The 24,801-nt window shown below is 38.5% G+C and overlaps 1 protein-coding gene across 1 annotated transcript in view; it reads right to left on the bottom strand.

The window, feature by feature from the left end:
• LOC135475813 (zinc finger protein 574-like) overlaps positions 1–24,801 on the bottom strand; it is a 70,839-nt gene that overhangs the window by 19,628 nt on the left and 26,410 nt on the right. Inside the window, exon 8 of the mRNA XM_064755753.1 lies at positions 11,531–11,583. Within this exon, the coding sequence (XP_064611823.1) occupies positions 11,552–11,583 (32 nt within the window). The 3' untranslated portion in view covers positions 11,531–11,551. The remainder of the gene's footprint in view (positions 1–11,530; positions 11,584–24,801) is intronic.

Genomic DNA, 24,801 nt, shown 5'->3' with positions numbered 1-24,801 from the left:
AGTCATAGCCTCATAAAAGTGGCCCAGTAAGGGAGAAAAATACGCTCCTTATACACAGCCATAATTAACAAAAAGCCATCCATAAGTGAAAATCCTACATGTACACACATACACACACACACACACATATATATATATATATATATATATATATGCAACTGTACAAAAAACATACATATAATACACTGTATACAGTGAGCAAAAGTTAAGAAATTGCATCACTTATTTAATCAGATTCGAGCTTCTACAAATTCAATCACTAGCCTGATTAAAAGAAATAGAGAAAAACATAAAAATCTTTTCACCTTTCTTCGCCAAAAATATCTGTTTTAAGAGTTGATATATTTATAGCACTGATTAATGTATGAACTGTAAAGACTGTCCACATGCAGCTCAGCCATTCTCTTACTTGTATTCCACAGTGGACATCCTGAAGTTAACCGATATTTTTCAGCATTATCCATGTATTTCTTCCAAAACAAAAGTCAATTAAACTTGGAATTATATACCATTTACATACTGGTGATGAAAAAAAACTTATGCATCTATCAATTCATCCATCCCATGTCATAAATTATGTAGCATATTCCTCTGTCACAAAAAAATAACACATGTATGTATTGTAGAGCTCAGTCCAAATGTAACGTTAATGAATAACCTTGGGGACAAGAGATGTGACCTTGGAAATGGTCACCTGACAGAAGAAATCTGGGACATGGTGAAAACAGCAATATTAATTTCTCTGCCAACATCTTTGAACAATTAACTGCATCACGAGAGGTGGATAGCAATTTCTCTCTGGGAAAAATTCAATCACCAAACTAATTTCTTTGGTCCGCTAACATGCATGCATTATAATTAGCGAGAACGCAAGAAATATTCCGGGGCTATCCCTTCAGTAAATCAACACTTAATCAAAGGCCATGTCACATGATAACGTCTATTCCCCAGGCCCATAAACATGTAACATGTGAGTACATTGGAAACATTAACACGGGGTGATTGGTTTATCATATAGTTCAGGATATCAAAGTGCTGAATGGATTATGTTGCACAGCTGCATCTCTCGATTAACTAACACTAACTGTATTAGAATTTGGTGAATACATCAGATGAGCTGGCTTGTGGCCCACGATAACATCCGAGCAGAAACTGCAGATGTTGGCATATGGATTTTCCACTTTTTATGGATTTTCCGCTTTTTATGGACTTTTATAGCTAAGGCTATTCGTAATAACTTCTCCTCTCTGATTTCGTAAAAGTTGGACTGTGGAGTCATCCTCTCATGGTCCACATGAGATTTGCAAGCGTTACAGCTATAAATCCTCATTTATGGCAGAGTGCATCCATTTATTCAAAGCTTTAAAACTGGTAATATCAACTACATTGTAGTTGAGTCGCAGATATGCCAGACTGCCAGATGGACGATTCCTCCATCTCAGTCTTTGCTAATTCAATTCTTTCAGAGTTTCGCTCATCACAGTTCTCATGAAGGCATGCTAATTCACACATATAATCCCTTCTATCTCAATAATATAACATCAGCTGACCAATCTAGGGATCTATTAAACAGTACAGGTATCAAATTTTCATGTACATTAAGACAGATTACATTAATCTGATATAAATCGATTCCGCATGTCCATAAAGCAAGCACTTCAAGATTTTATAACTTAATTCTGAAGGAATAATGATCAGTAGATGTGCTGTTATCAAACTGAATATCTTCTTATTTTACTACATTTTCTATAAATATCTGCTAAATTATTTTAACCTGAAATGACTTTCTTTCAGTCACTTAATTCACTGGATAAAAATACATTAGCTGAAGGCCAATCTCTTGTTAGTTTGTAGGTACACATGTACTAGTTGGAAGAAAACTCAAAACAAACCATTATCTAAATAAGACTAGATGTGCTAGAGTAACATGTACATGTGGTGGAGTGGACTTTACTAGACTGGATGTGCTAGAGTAACATGTACATGTGGTGGAGTGGGCTTTACTAGGCTGGATGTGCTAGAGTAACATGTACATGTGGTGGAGTGGACTTTACTAGACTGGGTGTACCCACAGAGTAACAGGTACACGTGGTGGAGTGAACCTTACTGACTGGATGTGCTTGAGTAACATGCACGTGTGGTGGAGAGGACTTTACTTGGCTGGATGTGATAGACTAACATGTACATGTGGTGGAGAGGACTTTATTTGGCTGGGTTTGCTATAGGGTAACAGGTACATGTGGTGAAGTCGGCTTTACTAGGCTGGAGAGAAGTTTACTAGGCTGGATGAGTAACAGAGTAACAGGTACATGTGGTGGAGAGGACTTTACTAGGCTGGATGTGCTATAGAGTAACATGTTCATGTGGTGGAGTGGACTTTACTAGGCTGGAGAGAAGTTTACTAGGCTGGATGAGTAACAGAGTAACAGGTACATGTGGTGGAGAGGACTTTACTAGGCTGGGTGTGTTATACAGTTCATGTGGTGGAGAGAAGTTTACTAGGCTGGAGAGAAGTTTACTAGGCTGGATGAGTAACAGGTACACATGGTGGAGAGGACTTAACTAGGCTGGGTGTGCTATAGAGTAACATGTTCATGTGGTGGAGTGGACTTTACTAGGCTGGGTGTTCTAGAGTAACATGTACATGTGGTGGAGTGGACTTTACTAGGCTGGATGTTCTATAGAGTAACATGTACATGTGGTGGAGAGGACTTTACTAGACTGGATGTGCTAGAGTAACAAGTACATGTGGTGGAGTGGACTTTGCTAGGCTGGGTGTTCTAGAGTAACATGTACATGTGGTGGAGTGGACTTTACTAGGCTGGGTGTGCTATAGAGTAACAGGTACATGTGGTGGAGTGGACTTTACTAGGCTGGGTGTGCTATAGAGTAACATGTTCATGTGGTGGAGTGGACTTTACTAGGCTGGGTGTGCTATAGAGTAACATGTACATGTGGTGGAGTGGACTTTACTAGGCTGGGTGTGCTATAGAGTAACAGGTACATGTGGTGGAGTGGACTTTACTAGGCTGGGTGTGCTATAGAGTAACATGTTCATGTGGTGGAGTGGGCTTTAACTAGGCTGGATGTGCAATAGAGTAACATGTACATGTGGTGGAGAGGACTTTACTAGGCTGGGTGTGCTAGAGTAACATGTACATGTGGTGGAGAGGACTTTACTAGACTGGATGTGCTAGAGTAACAAGTACATGTGGTGGAGTGGACTTTGCTAGGCTGGGTGTTCTAGAGTAACATGTACATGTGGTGGAGTGGACTTTACTAGGCTGGGTGTGCTATAGAGTAACAGGTACATGTGGTGGAGTGGACTTTGCTAGGCTGGGTGTGCTATAGAGTAACAGGTACATGTGGTGGAGTGGACTTTGCTAGGCTGGGTGTGCTAGAGTAACATGTACATGTGGTGGAGAGGACTTTACTAGACTGGATGTGCTAGAGTAACAAGTACATGTGGTGGAGTGGACTTTGCTAGGCTGGGTGTTCTAGAGTAACATGTACATGTGGTGGAGTGGACTTTACTAGACTGGATGTGCTATAGAGTAACATGTACATGTGGTGGAGTGGGCTTTACTAGGCTGGATGTGCTAGAGTAACAAGTACATGTGGTGGAGTGGACTTTACTAGACTGGATGTGCTAGAGTAACAAGTACATGTGGTGGAGTGGACTTTGCTAGGCTGGGTGTGCTAGAGTAACATGTACATGTGGTGGAGTGGACTTTACTACACTGAGTGTGCTACAAAGTAACATGTACACGTGTTAATGGAGTGCCTTCAGGAGAATACAAGTAGATATCCAAATAAATCACAGAAGCACTGATAGTCATATTAATACCATTAGTCATGCAAAACGGACAAATATTACGTGATGGACTTAATGCCCTGACACGCAGGTTTCAAATTCATACGTCACTCTATGAATTAGCAAATCATGAAAATCATTTAGCACAGCTACGATGGTGTTAGGAAATCCCCAGCTACTGGGTAATGTGAAGCACATAACTGTACACAGTTATCCGGAGTCTGTACCAATCATTGACTTCCACTGTTATAGATATAAAAACAAAAAAAAAAACAACTTCCGAGCCACAATGTACCGAATTGATTTTCTTTTTATGATCTTGTGGACACGGAAGCCAAAGATAAGAGATTAAAAGAAAAAAAATCACCCACCTCCTTTTCTTATTAAAATGCATGATTAATAACTAATCAGACTCTGTCGTGGGCTTGAAATATTGATAAGGAAGTAGACTTTGGAACAGCTTTGGAGCATTAAATAGCCCTGCCTCAGCCCAATCGCATGTAATGGATCAATCATTATTACCTGAATGCGTTTCCCTGACTTGATCAAATTTCAGGTAAACCTGTTATTAAAAATAATACAAGTGTGGTGTTATCATCACGCCAGGCACGCAGGGGCAAACGGAAATATATCAATATTATGTCCAATAAGCACTGCTGATTACACGCAGGGACGTAATTACAGGTAATGATCAAAGCCCTAAAGTACACATGTGAAAACCTGCACTGTGGGCTAAGTCATGGAACTGTGCCCTTATAAAGTCTGGAAACAAAAATAACCATGAGCTTAAGGAACCAGTAAAATTTCAATCACAAACAGTATTGAGTGTCCATAAAATGCATGTCAGACAATTTAAATTAAACTTCTCATCCCTATGGAGATGCGTGAAGTAGTTGAAGCAATAACAAAATTTGTTAGTTAAGTTAAAAATGTCACCTCATCCATAAGGCCAATTACTTACTTTATACAGTGATTTATGGTTCAAAGGGCTTGTCAGGTTACTGAGAAAACAAGTTTAATAGATACATTAAAATGTATTTAGGTCAATCACATTTTGGCACAATACATACAAAGTAACAAAATCCAGACAAAAAGCACATATCTATAAATAATAATTAATACTGCATTCAGTTAATGTTTTTTATGAAGAAAACTCCAGATTTCAACTGTCATATTAGAGGTGTTTTTGGCCAACATACTGTGAAGTACATGTACATGTATAGGCTTTCTTATTAATTAAACAACTGTACATGAATTTATTTTTTTTTTTGCAGATACTTAATTTTTTAGTGTTGAATGAATTCAGCTACAGCCAATATTAAACTGCAAATAAATTTCTAATTTACTTTCGATTATTAGTTCCGATCCATTTGCCCATAAATAATCTTTCCTAACTGCACAAAACACATGCAGATTTTTTGATGTTTTACATCAGGAAAGAGGATTATTCAAAGAAGCACTTGATTGGGTGGGTTTACCTTGCTCAGGTGTTAACGAAGCCAGAGGACAGGTGTCTACACAGTGCTGTTCATCAAGCCTACAGTCCGAGGGCAAGATAAGAGCAACCAACCGATCCTCAGTCCGCTAACATAACGACGGTGTCCCTCAAAGACAATTAGAGTCAAGGTAAACTGTTACCGTAGAGATCAGAAAAACACGAGAGCAAGCCTGAGTGCACACACTATATCTGACTCTAGGGAATGCTGGCTCGTCTTCTGATCCATGAACAAAGGGGAAGAATCCTGCAACTACCTGTTAACTTGATCGGCACAAACTTGGAAACTTTACTGGCCACATGTGCAATATAAGTGTAGCTAAATCACAAACTAACAACCTTAGGCAAAGGCGCAAAATGACACATGACACAACAAATTAATGTACGACAAAATTGCTTACTTAAGTATATGACTTGCATGTACCTGCATGTGCTGGTAGGTCATCATGAATGCTATTATAACTACTTGCCTTCCTGTTTATATATATATATATATACATATGATCAAATCTTTAACTACCGATACTTGTTCTGTTATGTTTTTTTTTAAATCATGAATTAAAACTTACAAAAAATGTGATCAAATTTTGAATCTTTCCACTGTATAATTTCAGGAATTAATAAATCATAACCCATTTTTGTTATATTAAGTAACAATTATTTCAAAAAGGAAGACAAATTAGAGCCATATTATACAATAATTTGCTAATATCAGAACTATAACAGTTTTCACGCAAAATGATACATAGTTCAGTTAGGATGAAGGAAGCAGAAACAACAAACAATTTATAGAGCAGTTTATAAAGTCGATGAATGGTTCTCTTAAATATAAATCAGATTCCAGTTTCAAAATTTACCCTCCGTCTCCGTGACAATACTGATCAATGTCTATTTACATGCACTGATCTAATCCTGATCAAATACTTGTGATACATACATTACTTTTATCGCTACACTTGCCATCAACATGTATACAAATTTTGGGCACACTCAAATAGTTTGATTTAAAAAAAAAAAACAAAAGAGAGCTGACTTGCACCTCCACCATAAAGACTGAAATAAGCATAATAAAACAAGATAGACAAGTATGTAGCAAACAGGCAAACATACATGTAGATGTAACAGATAAACAAATGCCTATTCATTCAAAGACAAATTGACCCTCCAGTTTCCCAGACACTGTGCTTCCTATTTAGCGTCTCTAAAGGAAGGTCACTCAGGGGCTGTCCAATTTTTTTGCCTTTTTGTTAACAACTCACCAGCTGCTGATGATTCAAGCAGATCTTGTGGGGAAACTGGTGCCAAGCTCGTTAAGTTTGAGCAATGTGTTTATGGTGGGAAAGCGTTCTTCTGCCGCAGCCTTCGTGTTAAAGACAAGGAAAATTAGGACAAAGTGGCCAATACGAGACAGGCCGTTCTGTTACTGTCATGGTCATATTTAAAACTTTGGGCTGCATGAAAGTTTGATGAAGGCTTGAGCTTCAAGGGCCGCGCAACAACCAAGGAAGGCGTGAAACCTGTCAGTCCCTGCGACCTCGGACACAGCCTACAAAAATGGTGATATAATTACAGTCACCCCTGCACACCTAGACAGACAATATTAAACTTATTACCTCCCATTACTGCAATCCCCTTCGGGCACAAGCAGATGGTTATAAACTGTTATTTCTCCTATCCATCTGTCCTAAATGGGAGTTATATTTGCTAGTCTTACACCCAAGGCTTATGTATACAGCCAAGAGAGTCAGGCCCTGGGGTAATTCCTCAATGGCACAAGGGGCCTGAAACCGTCATAGTCTAGCTATCACCTTTGCAGCTTGTGTCCATCGTTAAATGCCAGGAAGACATGTACCAAATATACACATGTGTATCTGTTTCCAACTATAAAATATGTGTGTGTGTATGTGGCGAGGGGGTGGAGGGTTGGGGGGGGGGGAGGGAGGGAATTAAAATGTTAGGAAAAATTCAGGTACTGCTGAACCAAATTTAAAATTATTAAAAAAATAATTTACATAATGAAATTACTATGCACATATGAAAGTGGCTATTGCAAAGTCTATGAACAATTTTAGGACCATTCGCAAATTTCCCCGTCCAGAAACAGTTTACTAGTCTGTAGCATCAACCAATCTCGTTGAATGTATGTCAATAGTTCACATAATTAAATTTTTGCTACCCTCACGAGGATTACAATCAATATTGCAGAAATATTTTAAAAAAAAAGCATTTACATGGACTCTTTATTAATAGTCCCCAGTACTTTTCAAGTACTAAAGTACTACAGTATAATGTTCTTCAAGAATAAACATCCAATACAATTTATTTACTGTACTTTATTTATTTGATTGTTTCCGTTCATAATCAGCAATTGTTCAATCAAAGACTGTGACGTTCAAAAGGATTATGCTAGAGGAAATCCCCGTCCAACCCACACACCCCACCGCAGTCTGACAATCTTCCTCGCATACGGCTGCAGCTGAGTCTGCAAAGATGGATTTGAGAGCGCTTATCTGAATGGTCTACAGGCAAGTATAGTCTGAATAGCAGCAATACAGTTCTTATTAAAGCCTTGAGATGTTACATGAAAAGGTACTACAACATGAAGAGTATGCGTTGAAAGATAATGAAGATATGCTGAAAAAATGAGACAAAAAAATTATCTGAGAACTCAGAGGCCACCCCCCCCCCTCACCGACCCCCACCCCACCCCCCACCCCCCCCCCACCCCCCCATATATGGGTTCTCCCTCCAACATACATGTAGTAGCCATCACCACAGTAGGCTACTTCATTTCCACATCATAAACTCCACATTAAGAAATAAATATCAACCATTTTAAGTATCCTTTAAACACAACATTGACCCAAGTTATTTTCATCATAAATTATTAAAAAGGCAACTTTGTTCACACTTCTGACTTTGGTTATAAATCTACAACCATGTAAAGCAATACTGAACACAGTTTGGCCTCGTGTTTTAGAGCTCTTGCATCATGTGAAAAGGTCAGTTGATAATGGCGGGGCTATGTGGACAAGGTTTGTCAAGAGCCACTCATCTGGCGGCAGTTCAGCAACATTCATTGTGGATTCCGTCAACTCTCAAACCTCTTGTCTCCTCGTTCAACATGTAGCTTAGTTCCATGTCCTGTTTTATCAATATTTGCAGTCGCTCTATACATGTCGGCCACGGTTAGTACATCTTGATTGCTCATTTTGTTATTTTGAACGGGGAAACTCGTTTAATACAGCTAGCCTCAGAACTGCTGATTAGGAAAGATTGCAGACTGGAGATGTCTTGACCATACATCCAATTACATGCAGCTCTTTCTTTCTTTACAACAAGTCTCTTAAAACATCAGGTCACAAAACACAAAACAATCAATTTATCAACAGTAACACACTTCTTTAACATAATAAGGAAGGCAGAGAGATGGGCAGTCCATTGATATATCTTCAGCCCTTTGCTGTCCAACTAAATAATAATAAATTATATTACATTTTGCTACCATGAACATCAGTTTGTCACAATGAACATCACTTTGCCATAAGAAATACCAGTTAGCCAGTATGAACACCACCGTGCTGCAATAAACACCAGTTGGCCAGCATGACACCACTGTGCTACAATAAACACCAGTTAACCAGAATGAACACAACTGTGCCACAAAAAACACCAGTAAGCCAGCATGAACACCACCGTGCCACAATAAACACCAGTTAGCCAGAATGAGCACTACTGTCACAATAAAAACACCAGTTAGCCAGAATGAACACCACCATGCCACAATAAACACCAGTTAGCCAGAATGATCACCACTGTGCCACAAAAAACACCAGTTAACCAGAATGAACATCACTGTGCCACAAAGAACATTGCTTTGACAACCTGACAAACACAAGCAAATCTGACTTATGGTAAGGCCAATTATGTACAATTTACTGTAACACTGGGCAGTTTGCGTTAACACAAAAGTTTTAAGCTTATATTTAAAATAATTGATAGATATTTCATTACACGAGTGTCATGAACGGGCTTGCTGTATTATGCCCTAAAGCCCTAAAAACCTTGTTTTATACAAGTTCTATTACAACTAACAAGAACGCCACCTCTTGCTTCATTTATTTGCTTCTATAGATGCCAGCAGTGTCAAATACATTGATCACGCCTTTGTTAAGTTTGGGAGACATTCTGCCCCACTGGCTCCTCCGTCCGCCCAATCCTCAAGTGGAGTGACCGGGCCAGCCACGGGCCACCTGACTCTGTGTCAACACGGCCAAATAAGGAAATGATCAGAGAGATTGCGTAGTTAAGACAAGAAAGTATCGACGTGAATGTTCCAGCAAGCTAATCAGGGCTCCGGTATGAAAAATGGTTTGCCCCTGGCGAATAGAATGAGTAACTGTCTAGGACCAGGAGGGGCAATCAAACACAATTTCAGGTCAAATTTCCGTGAAGATAGTTTTGAAAAAGGTTCGATCCAAGACAGTTATTACTTCTGATTGTTGTAAAAACATTTCCGCTTGTTTTAATATCAGTCTTTCTCCCCAATTTTCTGAATTTAAAGAAGTTGGGCATGCATGGGGCCTCTGTGAAGACTGAACCTTAGATTAGACATGGAAATTATAATCTAAATGTAAAACTATTACAAAAACGTCCTTCAAACATTTGATCATTCAGCTATACAGTACAGCATTCCCATTCAACAGTTTTTTTGACAGATGTTTTGTTAGACACGGATCGTGAACGCTGAATGCTGACTCTTTTTGGAAATAACTGCCGAACAAAACCTTCAAATCCTCAAATCATTATCTGTGATTATTCTGCTTTCTTCCGGAGATGAATATAAAACATCGTATATCATTAATTTCTACTTGAAGAAAATGAAGAGGATGAATAGTTAAAGCTGATTTTAAATTTACCGTGCATGCCACACAAGGGGGATATAGAGGATTTCTTACAAAACTTATTCAAATCTGGCGCCAGGCCACATGGAACACTTGGAATTCTTCACCTCACAACGACTGGCCCAAGTAGAATGGTAAATAGCCACAAAATGGGGATTAAAAAGCTAATTTGGTAGAAAAGCAACCATTAGCATTCAGAGAGCTCCTTTATGCCAACACATATTGGCTCCATAATCCCTGCGTGTTTGACTAGCTGGACTCCACTATTTCTTGGATCAATTTCATTGCCAAGGCCAAATTTATGATCTTTATTTCGTCTGTGGAGAGCATGTATGGTAGAATCAAACAGTTGATCCAAGCGTCTGTGTGCTAGAGCACAACTTGCCATCGGAATACACCTAGACAATGTATAGAGAAGTTGAGGACATAGGTCTGTATATACATAGTACTGATTTTCTCCAATATTGCACTCCATTCCATTAAATGGTTAACATGCCTCCTGAACACAACTGAATAAAATCAGACACAAGATTAACTGGTCAACTGATTGAAAATGATTTAATAGAACATCAGAAAACATAATTTTATTAAAAAAAAGTGAGTGAGAAGATGGGCGTGCATAATACTTCATGTTAAATGCCTTCCTTGACTTTTCTTTGGACATAATTTTGTTATAAATTTGATTAATTATATCTTTGATTGGTGTTTTACGCTGTATTCAAGATTACTGCATGACTGAATGACTGCGGCCAGCAGTATGGTGGGAGAAAAGCGGGCAGAGGCTAGGGGAAACCCACCACCATCCGCAGGTTGCTCAATTTGATTATGACATTGTTTGCGTTTCCGAACATATTCAGAGTAACAATGAAATGTTTAAACAAAAAAAACAAAAGAAAACATAATTTAGGCCTGGTTATATGTTCGAAGTAAATTATTTGACACTTAACAGAAACTTTATTGGCCATAAGGACTGTAATGATCGGATCTGATGCTGGCTGTCATCCCAACATACACTGGCCTTATTCCACCTAAAATGTGTTGGTATTTCCAGTGAATGCACACAGTGTAAAGCTAGACCTGCTAGTCTGACAATTTCCCATCTGTAGTTGACATACTTGTATGAGGAGGGGTGGGGTGGGGGGAGGGGACACTATATTCACACCAATGACAAACTTTTGCTGGCCTACTAGCTAGGCCACAAATTTACTGTGACATGTTGACAAAGAAAATCCTCACAAAGGATAGGGACACAAATTGCATGTCTGATACCTTATTCCCATAGCCCTCCTATTAGAGGAGATAAAACAAACACACTACCTTAGGCCCAATATGGTCTTCTCACCCAGCCTCCTGATTGAGCTCTTCAGTCCCTGGAGGAAGAAAATAATTATATTTATTAATTCCTTTTATTAGGCAATTTCAGATCCAGCAGTTCTGAATCTTGGTTTCAGCTTGAGGGATGCAGCTAGCATACACAGCACAAACTTTTACGCAAGCAGCATCAAAATTTGACCCTCTCAAGTCTACAGAGAGATGCTTTTTCACAATGATCAACAATTTTCTCGTGCGATTCCCTGTGGGACACAATGTAATGATCTCTGGGATACTGGCCGACTTTGTGTTTCTTTTGATGCTAATTACATAGCTTAGTGTGTCAGCAGGATGAAGGGATATAACTCTAGTTTATGGGGTGTGAAGGTCCGAGGCATCTTTAATTTATAGATCGGAAAAGCCTTCACTTAATCAAACCAGCTAAGAATCTACAAGTAATCCCTTTTAAGATGGTATTGCCTACAAACAGTGGAATTAAGTCACATGAAGACAAGGCCAATTTGCACAGTACATATATTCTTCTTGACACAGCATGGCATGACCAAACCATGTACGAGTATGTATGTGTAGAGGAAAACAGTACTTAAGATAAAACTGACCTCATCTTAAGTATAAAAGGGTGCACGCAACTAGCTTCTTCTCTACTTCCCCAGTCATTTCCTCCAACAGATCTAAATCGGTTTGTCACCGAATCAATTCGATATTGATCGCTGTCATATTTTGCCGACCACAATATCGAATATTCATTAAGAAATTGTTAGGGCGAGAAATCCGCTGCCTGGGAAATGAATACAAGATCGGCTTACCAGAGGATGTAACCCCATGCTGTCTGGAAATAGTCAATAAATATTATTTTGGCGCATCCTTTCTTTCAACTTTCCGCGCTATGTTGACTTTTCATATGGAGGGTGGATAAGGGGGGATAATCACCCATAATGACTTTCAAGAGTGTATGGATTTCGGATCCCCAAGTGTGCTCTAACATGTCTGGTTCTTAAGAGAAATCATGGCTGTGAACAGCCTACCCTCCAGACGGAGTGTCCACAATAACTAAAAAATATCAATGAGAATAGCAAACTGGCAATAAAAGAGCATCTCAAAGCAATCGGGTTATTTAAGCAAACTGTCCATTATAAGGCAACCAATTCACAGAAAAGCACTTCAAGCCAGGAAAGACGGGGGTCAGAAAAAGGCAAAAATGGCACAGGATAACGTTACAATGGAACGGAGCCAGCTCTGGAAATCCATCAACAAAAGTTCTGCAGCCTCCCATCATTTCACCTCTAATCCATATTTCCCCTTGCAAAATTATTGACCAAGGGATTTGAGGAAATGAATTACCAGGAGAGGATTATACTGGCTAATGTTTCCATTTCTTTTCGGGGCGGCGAAAGTCTACTGCTCCATCTGGAGTGCTACAGTATTGAATTGATCCACAGAGAGAGAGAAAAAGAAAAAAAAAAAGCTGCAGAAGAAGGACATGAGATGCACATGAAGGGTGATGACAGGAAAATCTCTTTCAGAAGGATCTTCTTAAATTCCTACTGATGGTAACAGTTATATGAGACCAAGTATTTCTGGAGATTAATAAGGGAGGGGAAAAAAGGTCACAATGGCAGTTTGTAAGGATATCCTACGAAATGCGATGCTCATCCCTTATGACAAGCTAGTTATTCTCATTCCCTTTGTACAGGCTGATTACATCAAGACGCTCTCTACTAAGATGGCTTAGCACGCAGTCTCCAGCTTTCATAGCCTGTGCCCTTGAGAGAAAATGATGGAAAATATTATCTGGAGAGAATATGATCCTCGTAGTGAAATCTGCAATCTGGGGGTTTTACACTTGTGCACTGACAAAAAACACACACACACACACAAAAAAAGCTGTGGAAATCTGACCTTTAAATAAAACTAGCGCTTGTCAGTGATAAGTCTGTTAGACATAATTAATGAGGTTATTGCTTCATTACAGGAAAGCTCTTTTCTTTGGAGATTACATAAAATAAGCTGAGCAGCTTTGTGGGAAGGGACTTTGTGGGGAGGGGCTTATACAATCAGGACTTCTTCCGCCAGTTGACAGCAATATCAGATTATCAGCTACCAATATGGCTGCCATGTTTTTTCTTGCATTCTGTGATAGGCCTATTGACCATTTTCCATATCTATATACATGATATGTGTAATTTCAAATATTTCAAAGCCTCCTCCATATTTATTTAATATCAAAGAACAAGTACTGAAGGGTTTCATGACTGAATTGCATGCCCATGAAATTGTAACACAAAATTGAAGTAACATAAGCCACTTATCAAAAGATACGTTCATGAAACTTAATATATTCATTTATTTGATTGGTGTTTTATGCCGTACTCAAGAACATGTCACTTATATGATGGTGGCCAGCATTATGGTGGGAGAAAACCAGGCAGAGCCCGGGGGAAACTCACAACCATCTGCATGTTGCTAGCAGACCTTCCCACTTACTGCTGGAGAGGAAGCCAGCATGAGCTGGACTTGAGCTCACAGCGACCGCATTGGTGAGAGACTCCTGGGTCATTGCGCTGCGCTAGCGTGCTAACCAACTGAGCCACAGAGACCCTGAAACTTAACATAAAATGCAGAAAAAAATGTATCATTCATATGACTACTTATCACATTTTTTTTTTCTTTTTGCACTATTCCAGGAACAAGTGTATACAGTATTTGGTGTATTTTTGCAATCAAGTTGGTAGATGGAGAAATACCATTGCAACCTTTAATTTCACATTCACTCATGATGGTTGCAATATTGCCACAATAAAATTTCATTCATTTTTAATTTCACTTAATATTTCTCTAACTAATCACTCTGCGATACATACTGCAGTACAGAATTTAAGTTGATCAAAAATCATGTTACAATATATGCGATTTACTGTAAATCATATGTACCACTTCACATGACATTTGATCAACTGGGTATAGCAAGATGAATAGCTGATCAAAAAATCCCATGACACTGAAGGCACTTTGATATCCACTAAATCTAATGTGACGTTAAATCTGACGTGTGAATATGTGACACTCAAATTACCAGCGGGGAAAAGTAAATAGAGCACATTTCCATAGTGTGATAGTCTACATCCTAGATGATATATGGGACTTCAAAATATTTAATAAATATCAATGACAGATGTTTTTTGATTATATTAAATGTAAACTGTATTCACGCACAAGTATTTTGTACCTCAGTTGGAAGGTCTATGGCAAGGCACCGACATCCCATATCATGAGTCACTTTAGCAAGTATTTTGACTGATATCGAGATAATTTGCATCACCGTCAGATATTATATAAAAATTGATGCATTCCTTGACGATGATTACACATAAAAGAGGCTAATTGCTTGTATACCGCGCTATATTGTGTGGATGCGCATGTTCATCCTGCTTTGATGAAAATACATCGGTCACTCTCAGACGAACTGCTTATGCTCTCTGTCAGTGAATATCGCTCTCATTTGACAATCCAATGAAATCACCGGGAAATATAGCTCCGTCTGCCAAGGCATAATTGAATGGAATTCTGTGGAAATTAATAAAAGTACGAGTCGACAATTTTTCTGTCAGCACTGAGCTGACAGACGTAAAGCACTGTAGTACTTAGGCATCGTTGATTACCCCAACCAGCAGTCAATCATAACAGTCTTGGGCACTCGCGCTTATGATATTGAGAGGAAACACATGTCTGCAGTTCAGCGCCATGACAGACAGATAATACCCATAATGCCTTTCATAAGTCACACTGCCGGCGATAAATCAATGGAAGAGAGTAGGGGTTTATTTTAATTCACTGACAGCAAGAGGAGAAATGGCGCGCCCCACAAAATTATTAAATCCATTTTAACCTGTGCTGGGTCATGACGAATACCAGTTACAAAGAGCATTGACAGATCGTTGCGGTGTGAAGGGGTAAGAGGGGGCTAAGAAAGTCTTAGAGCAAGGCCTTCTAGTCGGCTTTGCTCTGTCAACCATTCTCAGACCTTCAGATAATATAAACCATCAGTCATGGAACCCTTCATCTGGCCAATAATGGAAGAGAAATTATCAGTGAATAAAGGGGATAAAAGGAGAGAAGAGAAAAAAGGAATCAACAATTTATCACATTGTTCAATTCTCATGACAAAAACCAATCCTAGGGTATCACATTTCATGTCATAGCTCCCATAAATCACCATTATTTTCAATAATCCATAATAGTATTTATTTGGTAACACATGTCAATGTCACCATAGCTTACAGATGGATTGTTCACTGCGTGAATACCTGAGGTTCTAGGATGTTAATCCATTCATTAATTAGACTTAATAAATGATTGAGAATCAATCATTTAATCACCTGTCCTTGACAAGGTAATTAACATATGCTTTTTTTAAAAAATGAGGATTTTTATTCATTAATTTATTTATTTGATTGGTGTTTTACGCCATATTCAAGAACGTTTCGCTTATACAATGGCAGCCAGCATTAAGGTGGGAGGAAACCAGCAGAGGTCAAGCTTGCTGGGGAAAAAAAGCTGTTTACATCTATGTACATTGTATTGTCACCAACCTTTTGCACAAGTAAATATAACATCTCTTTTCTGAATGTGTCTGATGTTGTAAAGCTATTTTTTTATATGTGCACATGTAGGTTCCTCAAAATGACCAGGCCTGTTGTAGAAAACTTCAGGGTTCTCTGCTATCAATGGCTGGCTTATTTACTGGAAAACTGAAGTCATATTTACTAGTATTCAGGAAAGGCCTATGATGAATAGCGGAACCCTTTCAATAGATCCACCAAGTAGTCTTGTCCTCCATGCACCAGTGTCATAAACTATCTTTCATACAGAATTTCTAGGTTTGCCTTTACTGGTTACCTTCTTTGGCAGAACTTTCATGTTCTCCACTATTAATTTTGATAGCCTGACATACAATCATAAAGCCTGCCCTAAACAAATGGCCAATGGTCGGACTTGACCTCCAGCTCTGAATAAGGATAAATCGGTGAAGAATGGCGTGTTTTTAGGAGTTCACCGCAATAAATAATGACTGTGTAGAGCTAGAATTCCTTTATCAGGCCATGTAATGACGTCCACGGAAGCCATTCAAAAGACAACGGATCAAGATACCCTCTTGTTCCATTAACTATGAAAATCTCTTTCTTAAAATCTCAAGACATCCTGTAATACTGAGCAATAAATCACCAATTCCAAGCTCTCACATTTCTACAAGTTCGTGAAATCCCTGCGAATTTTATTGAGGTCTGGCAGTCAATTTTGGGGAGCAAGTCCAAAGAGGCAACTATGTCCGCCAAAAGATTACTTCTGTGAGCCTAATGATGTCATAAGATTATTTTCTATCTCCAAAGATTAAAGAGGTTCAGAGCAACAAGGGCCATTATAAGCCAGGGATCTTGACAAATTCGTTTTCTTGGCATTTTTATTTACTGTGAGCATCAAGGACACCATGGAATCTAGCGATGGAAAACTTGTCATTAAGTTTTACGGACCCCTCACCTCCTAAATCACTCAAATGCGATGTCCGTGTGCAGTGGATGACCGGATAGCAGTTTATGGTTGGGTATCTGTGTTTTGAAGCTTCCAAAGGGTCTAAAATGGCAAGCCATCAAAGCCCTAGGGTTAATTAATGGACCACCTAGTCATAAACCGACACAGCTTTATTTCCTCCTGTGTCTGAAATATTACACCGACAAATTAACAGGCCATCAGAAACACACACGATCAGTCATTCTAAAACTTGGAAAGTCAAACAATTTAAAAAAAAAATTACTTACAACTTACTTCTGTAATTCGCCTCTTTTATCTGAATATATAATAAGTTGAGCAGTATAAGATCAAAATTAATAATACAGAGAAAGGCATATATTTAAAAACCTGACTTTTCCTTGTGTCTACCGGTAAAATTTAATGGCATTTCAGCAAGCTGAACAAAGGTTCTGAACATCAGTCTGTGGTAATTTTATCTTTGTGGTCAACAATCATATGTAGCATTAGAAGGCTACCAATGCCTCTCTGCCAGGAAGTCTGGATTAAACATCACACTCTTTAGACATGAAGTTAAGAACAATTATTTCTAAAGTCCATTTCTAAACTCAATTCAATGCTTCTGCAATGCCACTCGCAGAACACAAGTGAGTCACATCAGACATAATGTACCTAATGTCGACCAAAAGCTATAAGCATGTACACCCGGATAATATCATACAAGTGCATCATGATGTACAGCTAAGTCTCAGCTGTCTGCCAGCTAGATCTCAAGAACAATTGGAGTTCTTTTTCTTGATACCAAAATAACGCTCATTTACCCCCCCCCCCCCAAAAAAAAATAAACTACTGTGAGATCATACCAGCTACTTAATTTACTTGACATGACTTATAATAAGTCTTGCTCATACTGGCTTAACCTCTGACCATATGTTGGAAGGTTTTGCAGCAACCTGGGGATGGTCGAGGGTTCCCCTCGAGTGGCGGTTTTCTCCCTCCATAATGCTGGCCACTGTCTTACAAGTGAAATATTTATAATACTTTTATAACATAAAACACCAATCAAAGAAATAAATAAATATACTAAGTTTTAAATCAACCAACTTGATTTTGGTAAGTAATATGGGAAAGATTTTAAAAGCTACATGGTAAAACTCTCTATCTGAAATCTAGTGTTTTGCATATATACATCTAAAATGTAAAGAGACTGCAAGGATAAGGAAGGAGCATAAAAGCTCAAATTTTGAAAATGGCAATGGAAAAATGTCTCCACTTGCCGGTTTAATAGAGGCATAAAAATTCCGCCTTCAGATTCGGATGGGGTATTAAAACAGAACACTGGGCAATTACATTGCCCTGAAGAAAGCTACTTTTTCTATGAATCCCAGAAGGAGCATCAATCATAGCATAACTCCTAGTTCACCATAAGATTTGGATGCAAATCGCCTGCAATTATTTTGCTTGGAGGAATTAAGCGAACAGGGAATGATATGGAATACCGAAACATTTGGGCAAGTAAAAGCCTTGTTGGGCAAGCCCCCGTGTCCAGAGAACATTAACCTCTGCTCTCCACAGTCACTTGGCGAAACATGCCAAAGTGGACTATTATCTTAAAACTTTTGCCAGCCATCCCCTGGGAAGGTAACATGGCTTCTTTCGTCAATATTCAACTTCTGCCTCAATTATTTATAGAGGTAGTAACTCACTGAAGACGGATTAAAGCTAAGAGGGTGAGGATTTCGCCCTTAGACGTCAGCCGCCAAATATTACCCAGGCACCGAGGGTGATAAACTGTTTTATTGGCCCCTGCCACTCGACACTAAAATCATAATCCAACTCAGTCAGCTTTTCCCCAGCTTCGATTGCCAGTTGTGGCTCTTAACCAATAAATGTGAGAAAATCCTCGCCAGAGAAATGATCCGACATTCGGGGAAACAAAACAGAGACTTACTCTAAGACTGATTCATGGGATTTCACTAACACCAGATTTAATATCTCTTACTATACTTCACTATTAATGGGAGTGGTTCTGGCATGTTCTCAGTCTTCTGAGATTTCAAAATTGATGGTATGAAATTTGCATACAAATTCCTAATATTATAAACATTGCACAAATGTGTGCACCAACTACATCCACTTCATGGTGTGCAAATTAAGATGAAGTGCACAGAAGAATATACAACTTGATGAAGTCTTTATATTTTTCAACTCAACTTCAGTTAAATACACTTTTCACATTACTTCAATTACAGATATAGCTTCATCTTATGTGTGCTCCAATTACAGATATAGCTTCATCTTATGTGTGCTTCAATTACAGATATATTGTCACCTTATGTGTGCTTCAATTACAGATATAGCTTCATCTTATGTGTGCTTCAATTACAGATATAGCTTCATCTTGTGTGCTTCAATTACAGATATAGATTCATCTTGTGTGCTTCAATTACAGATATATCTTAATCTCATGTGTGCTTCAATTACAGATATAGATTCATCTTGTGTGCTTCAATTACAGATATATCTTAATCTCATGTATGCTTCAATTACACATATATCTTCATTTTATGTATGCTTCAATTACAGATATATCCTCATTTTATGTGTGATCAATTACAGATACATTTTCCATCTCCTTAACAACAAATGCACATTTTTATCATATTTTCATACATGTATATACGTCAACTGTTAATGCCAAATAACTGCATGTCATCAGACTTAAATCAAAATTATCTCCCACACAATGAGCACATGTACACTATCCTGTCTGTAATAGACGAACAATTACCTCTACATACCTTGTACACGTATGTACATATATACCCATCCCTTTAACCACTGCATCCAACAGTGCTCAAATGGATAAGAAAATGCCCCATGTACATATGTACAACATTAAATGTACATAGACACATGAATAAACATTACATATTGAGACATGTCACTGTCATTTTTAGTATGTACACAGCAACATTGTTTTAATAAGTGTTGTGTCACAAAGGCAATTTCTGCCATGTGTTCAAAGTCACACGCAATTCTGTGGGGCATTGATACTCGATAACTTACCTGGAGTGAAATGGAAAAACAATGATGGCAACAACTAATGTGACATTTACCTTGCGGATTTACCTCACAGCCCTTGTCCAATGAGAGACATGTCTGACATCTTATGCGCAATGCTCTCCCTTTGAAACATCTCAATGTACAGAACTTTGGAAAGGTGTGCCACGAATTTCAGAAGATGTCCATAGAAAGGGAGACAACCCCCAAACCCTCTGTCTCCAGGCGTAATTAGGGCAGAGTCTGAGTAATTAAGGTCAGCGAACGATAAAACGGGTGATCAAACAGCAGACCGATTTGCCACAATCTGCAGCCTCAACTTTGGCCCTCTTACCAGCGTTCAAACATGTCCTGTTCTAAAACGCTGCCCTCAGTATCTCCGACACCTAACTCAACTTTCACACGTGTGCCTGTCTCACAGGCTATGAGGTTAATGTAAATGCTGTACTGAAGAACATATCTAAAACATGCTGTACATTTGAAAATATGGCAGAGAAGTACATGTAGTAAAAAGCTGAAAGATCCATTTGTGAGATGAAATATGCTGTAAAGGTTTCCCTGGGCTTGCTGTCTTAATGAAGCCTTGTACACAGTTCTCATATAAACCAATACAATGATGAAATTAGGACCCATAAAATCAGTATTTTAGTATATACATGCAGAACCAGGTATTGAAAATAAATTTGCAAAATTAAAAATGTGGAAACGTACTTGAAATTAAATTAGAAAGGAAAAAGAAAAAGTCATCTACACATACTCGATAAGTTAGTTAAAATTATATGCATAAATTATGTGTTTATATAACCATGCTTAGGAAGAATATTTTAATTAGAAATATCGACAACAAAGTACGACAAGCACGCACGCACGCACTCACTCACTAAATATCAAACATGTGTCACTATCATTTTTAGTCACATCAATGTTACTGTGTATCTCATTCCATGATTTCACTTCTTACATGTACTTTGGGCCAGACAAGCCAGCTCCAGCCAGTTTGGTGATCTGAGGAAGAGATTGATACTGCATGCACAGGGATTCCTAACACCCAGTGATGAGCAAGGCTGCCCTATAAATTCTCACAAACAGCAGAAAATTGCTTCTGACTTTCGTAATGTTTCGAATTTGGACAAGGCTTTATGGCCAGAACCAACACAATTTGGACGGCAAATTGCTTTGTGCCGCTGTACATTAGTGTTGACACTGTCCAGCTCTCCGGCAGAACATTAATGTGGGCGCAGATTTCCGGGGTTATGCCAGTGATTTGTCCTCCAATCCTCAAGGTTGTCTCAATATAATTTCTCCAGCTCATAAGGGACTGACCTTTGCCCTCTGCCCAATCACTCATATTGTCATCGAAATGAGGCTAATAGGAGCCGGGGGACGGGGCGTTCTGTCTACCGTGACTCGGGGCAAACACGAACCACGGCTAATCAATGCCTATCCTCCATTGCTATTCCCTGTAGATGAAGCCAATGGCTCTCTTCTAATCGTCTCCCAATGGTCGCTCACCAATTGGCTACATTTCTCCGTCAGAATTGGCCAAGCTTAGCGGACGAAAACTTTGAAGTAAATCAAACGGTACAATTATACAATAACATGGTCTACATGTAAGGTAGATACCCTAATACCTACTTGTACATGCTGATTTTTTTGCAGTTTTCACTATTTTTATTCCAAGCTGATTTTTTATTGTAAATAATGAATGGGATGTGTATTACTATCCAGATATTAATTAACCATTTTCAAAAACTACGATGACAGGATTTAAATGACATAAAAACTAACTAAATCCCAAAATACGGTGAAAATATGTTTGCTACTTGGCTATTAAATGAAGCTTTAACAAGTGAAAATAACAGTGGATTAGCATTATGACTATGAAATTAAATATGGCAGAAAAATTTAATTGTTTTAAACTTACTGTTAATTCAAACTAAAAAACTACAAAATGGACATGCATGATGATTCATGTGATTCAGTAGGGAGTGGTTTTCTGTTTTGATATAAACCTCTAGCCAAAATATTTATAATTTTGCTCGGAGTTTCAGCTTTACTTTTTTTTTATCCCCACACATCATTTCATCCTCCTGGATCTGCTTAATTTTCCCAGCGACTTTTCACCGCTACGTCGGCGGCTTGACCAGGTGATCGTCTAACACAATCACGAAATGCGCAATCGCGAGTCTAGCGCATTGGCCGAGAATCAAATTATGGGCAGTTGATGAAGGTCCAACCCTCTGAAGACTTGCCCTGGCCCAACAATCATTAGGTCTGGTATGAAACAGCCATCGCAGGCAGACGGCGCAAAAATAGCAATTTTATTTCCGAGCGAAAACACCCCTATCTCCGACTGCATATAACTTTTGGATGAGGCGTCCATGACAGCTCATAATGACCTGACTGACATCCGCCATAATTAACGCTTGATTGGAAAACTTTCCTTCGCATACAAATATTTCCCTCAAGACACCAAAAGACCTAATATGGTTGGTTATAATGGAGCGGGGTCAGGCTAGATGCTACTAAATAAGCTGATCGGTTATCAGAGAAAATTGAAAAAAAAAAAGGGGCAACCGGGAGATGAAAAAAATTGCCCATTCTTTTATTTCCCAATATTGTTTTGCGGGATTGCAGAAGAAACAGATTGTTTTAGCCTGCCTCATCATCTTATAACCCATGGCTCATCACAGCACGAGGGTTTCATTAAATTTGCAAATAACGAATATCTCTTTGACAGACACATCAAAGCTGACGTTAACCCCTTGGTACAGGCAACTGTAAAACTGGCAATATGATTAATGAGTATTGGGCTAATTGATTATAACAATAACCTGTATCAAGACGCCACACCTGAGCCTTTGTGCATTCATAATTTAATTAATTAATTATCCAGTTATACTGCACTGCATGAAGGCATCACAGCTCCAAAATATGTTTGATACCCGCATCTTTGCATGTAAATCTGGATATCACAAATACACCTAATTGCTCAGCCTTTTCATACAAGAAAAAGCAACTTTCAGTGCATGTGATGTGCCTCCTTGTCACAAGACGGATTTCCACAGCTCTTTGATATAGTGCTGCTTCACCGAGATGATTTACCGAAGGCAAGTAAGCCGCCCCACCTGGGCCATTATACTGATATGGGTCAACCAGTCGTTCCACATCCTTAATACAACTGCTTGCAACATCCTCTTGCATATCCTTACAGATTATAATATTAATACTGTCAAGCATAGAAATAATACACACTGTTGACAGTTTCTGAACACTTTACATGCCTTATTAATGTACATCAAAATATCACAAACCTCATCATGTCCATTTTTATAGCTAAAGCTCCACTAGACTGGGAAACTACAGCAGAAAGAAACTACAGCAAGCAGAAAGAAACTACAGCAAGCAGAAAGAAACTCCAGCCCCAAGGAACTTCTTAACTGGCGAGTGTACTTTCGACTGTTTACATACAAAGAGATGTTAAATTCACATAGCTGATAAGATTAGGGAAAATTACAGCTGTATACTGAAGGGTCAACTACCATCTGAATGTTGCCGTAATTTCAACATTCCTCCATGGCTAACTGGACACTAGTTTCTGCCAGTTGTTAAAACAGTCTATTCGGATGGTTCCACCAATCAGGTTATAGGCTTCCACACAGTCTTTTACTGGGCCAATCGATAACCGGCGAATGGAGAGTATATTTGGGGATGAGCTGATTTCGGAATTAGTCTCAGCACAAGAGCCATTTGAGAAAGTACACGTATGTCTGCCAGTTATGAAAATTCCAATGACCTTTTCCCCTTTGAACAGGGTCAGTTTAACTGCATGTTGACGTCATCAATTCACCACTTGGATACCATACATGCCCCTATAAAAATTGTGCTCCAAAAGCAACCTATGAGTATTGGGATGCAAAACACTGAGCCGTGTACATTAGTCCATGGCAGCAGACAATGGCCATCTCTCAGCACATGTGATCGTTGGATCAACTAAAACACGACAATTTTCCACTAACCATGGAATCCTGTTATATAACAGGAAAATTTCTACACAGCAGAATTACTCATGAACAGTTCCCATAATCCATATTGTGATTATATATTCAAATTATTATTATTATTATTACTACTATATGTCATATTATTACTACATGTATTATTATTTGATTTTTGTCATCAACACTTTGGCAACAAGCTGTCAGGATTAAACAATGAAACTCACACATGTTACGGCATGTCTAAAGTTGTGTCTCTTGTAATTTGAGTGTCACAAGTATGGCATGCATTTTGTCCAAAACCTTAAATAAGTCTTTTTCTCAAAAATGACTTTATGGAGTAGAACCAAAAAAAGCTTTGATTCAGGTCTTTCCCTATATTTGCTCTTCAATATATTGCTTTAGGGAGTTCTCTCAACAATAGCCCTCAAATTCTGATGGTTAATTCAGTCACACTGATTCAATTAACTTTTGGTCACACTGTTTTCTCATAACATTCCAGCATGTAAAAAGTGTAATGTTTTTAATAATAAACATACAATATACACTTTGGGTATAAATGCTAAAGCTTTAAGAATGGAAAAAAAACAATAAAATATATGTCCATTGTAAGCAATGTTTATAACAGAAAAAAAATGAAACAACAACAAAAGAAGCACCCATCGTGTTATA

The sequence above is a fragment of the Liolophura sinensis genome, chromosome 9 (genome assembly GCF_032854445.1).
Source record: "Liolophura sinensis isolate JHLJ2023 chromosome 9, CUHK_Ljap_v2, whole genome shotgun sequence".
Classification (NCBI taxonomy): Eukaryota; Metazoa; Mollusca; class Polyplacophora; order Chitonida; family Chitonidae; genus Liolophura; species Liolophura sinensis.
The sequence above is the reverse complement of the archived record's forward strand: the minus strand, read 5'-3'. Positions and strand labels throughout refer to the sequence as shown.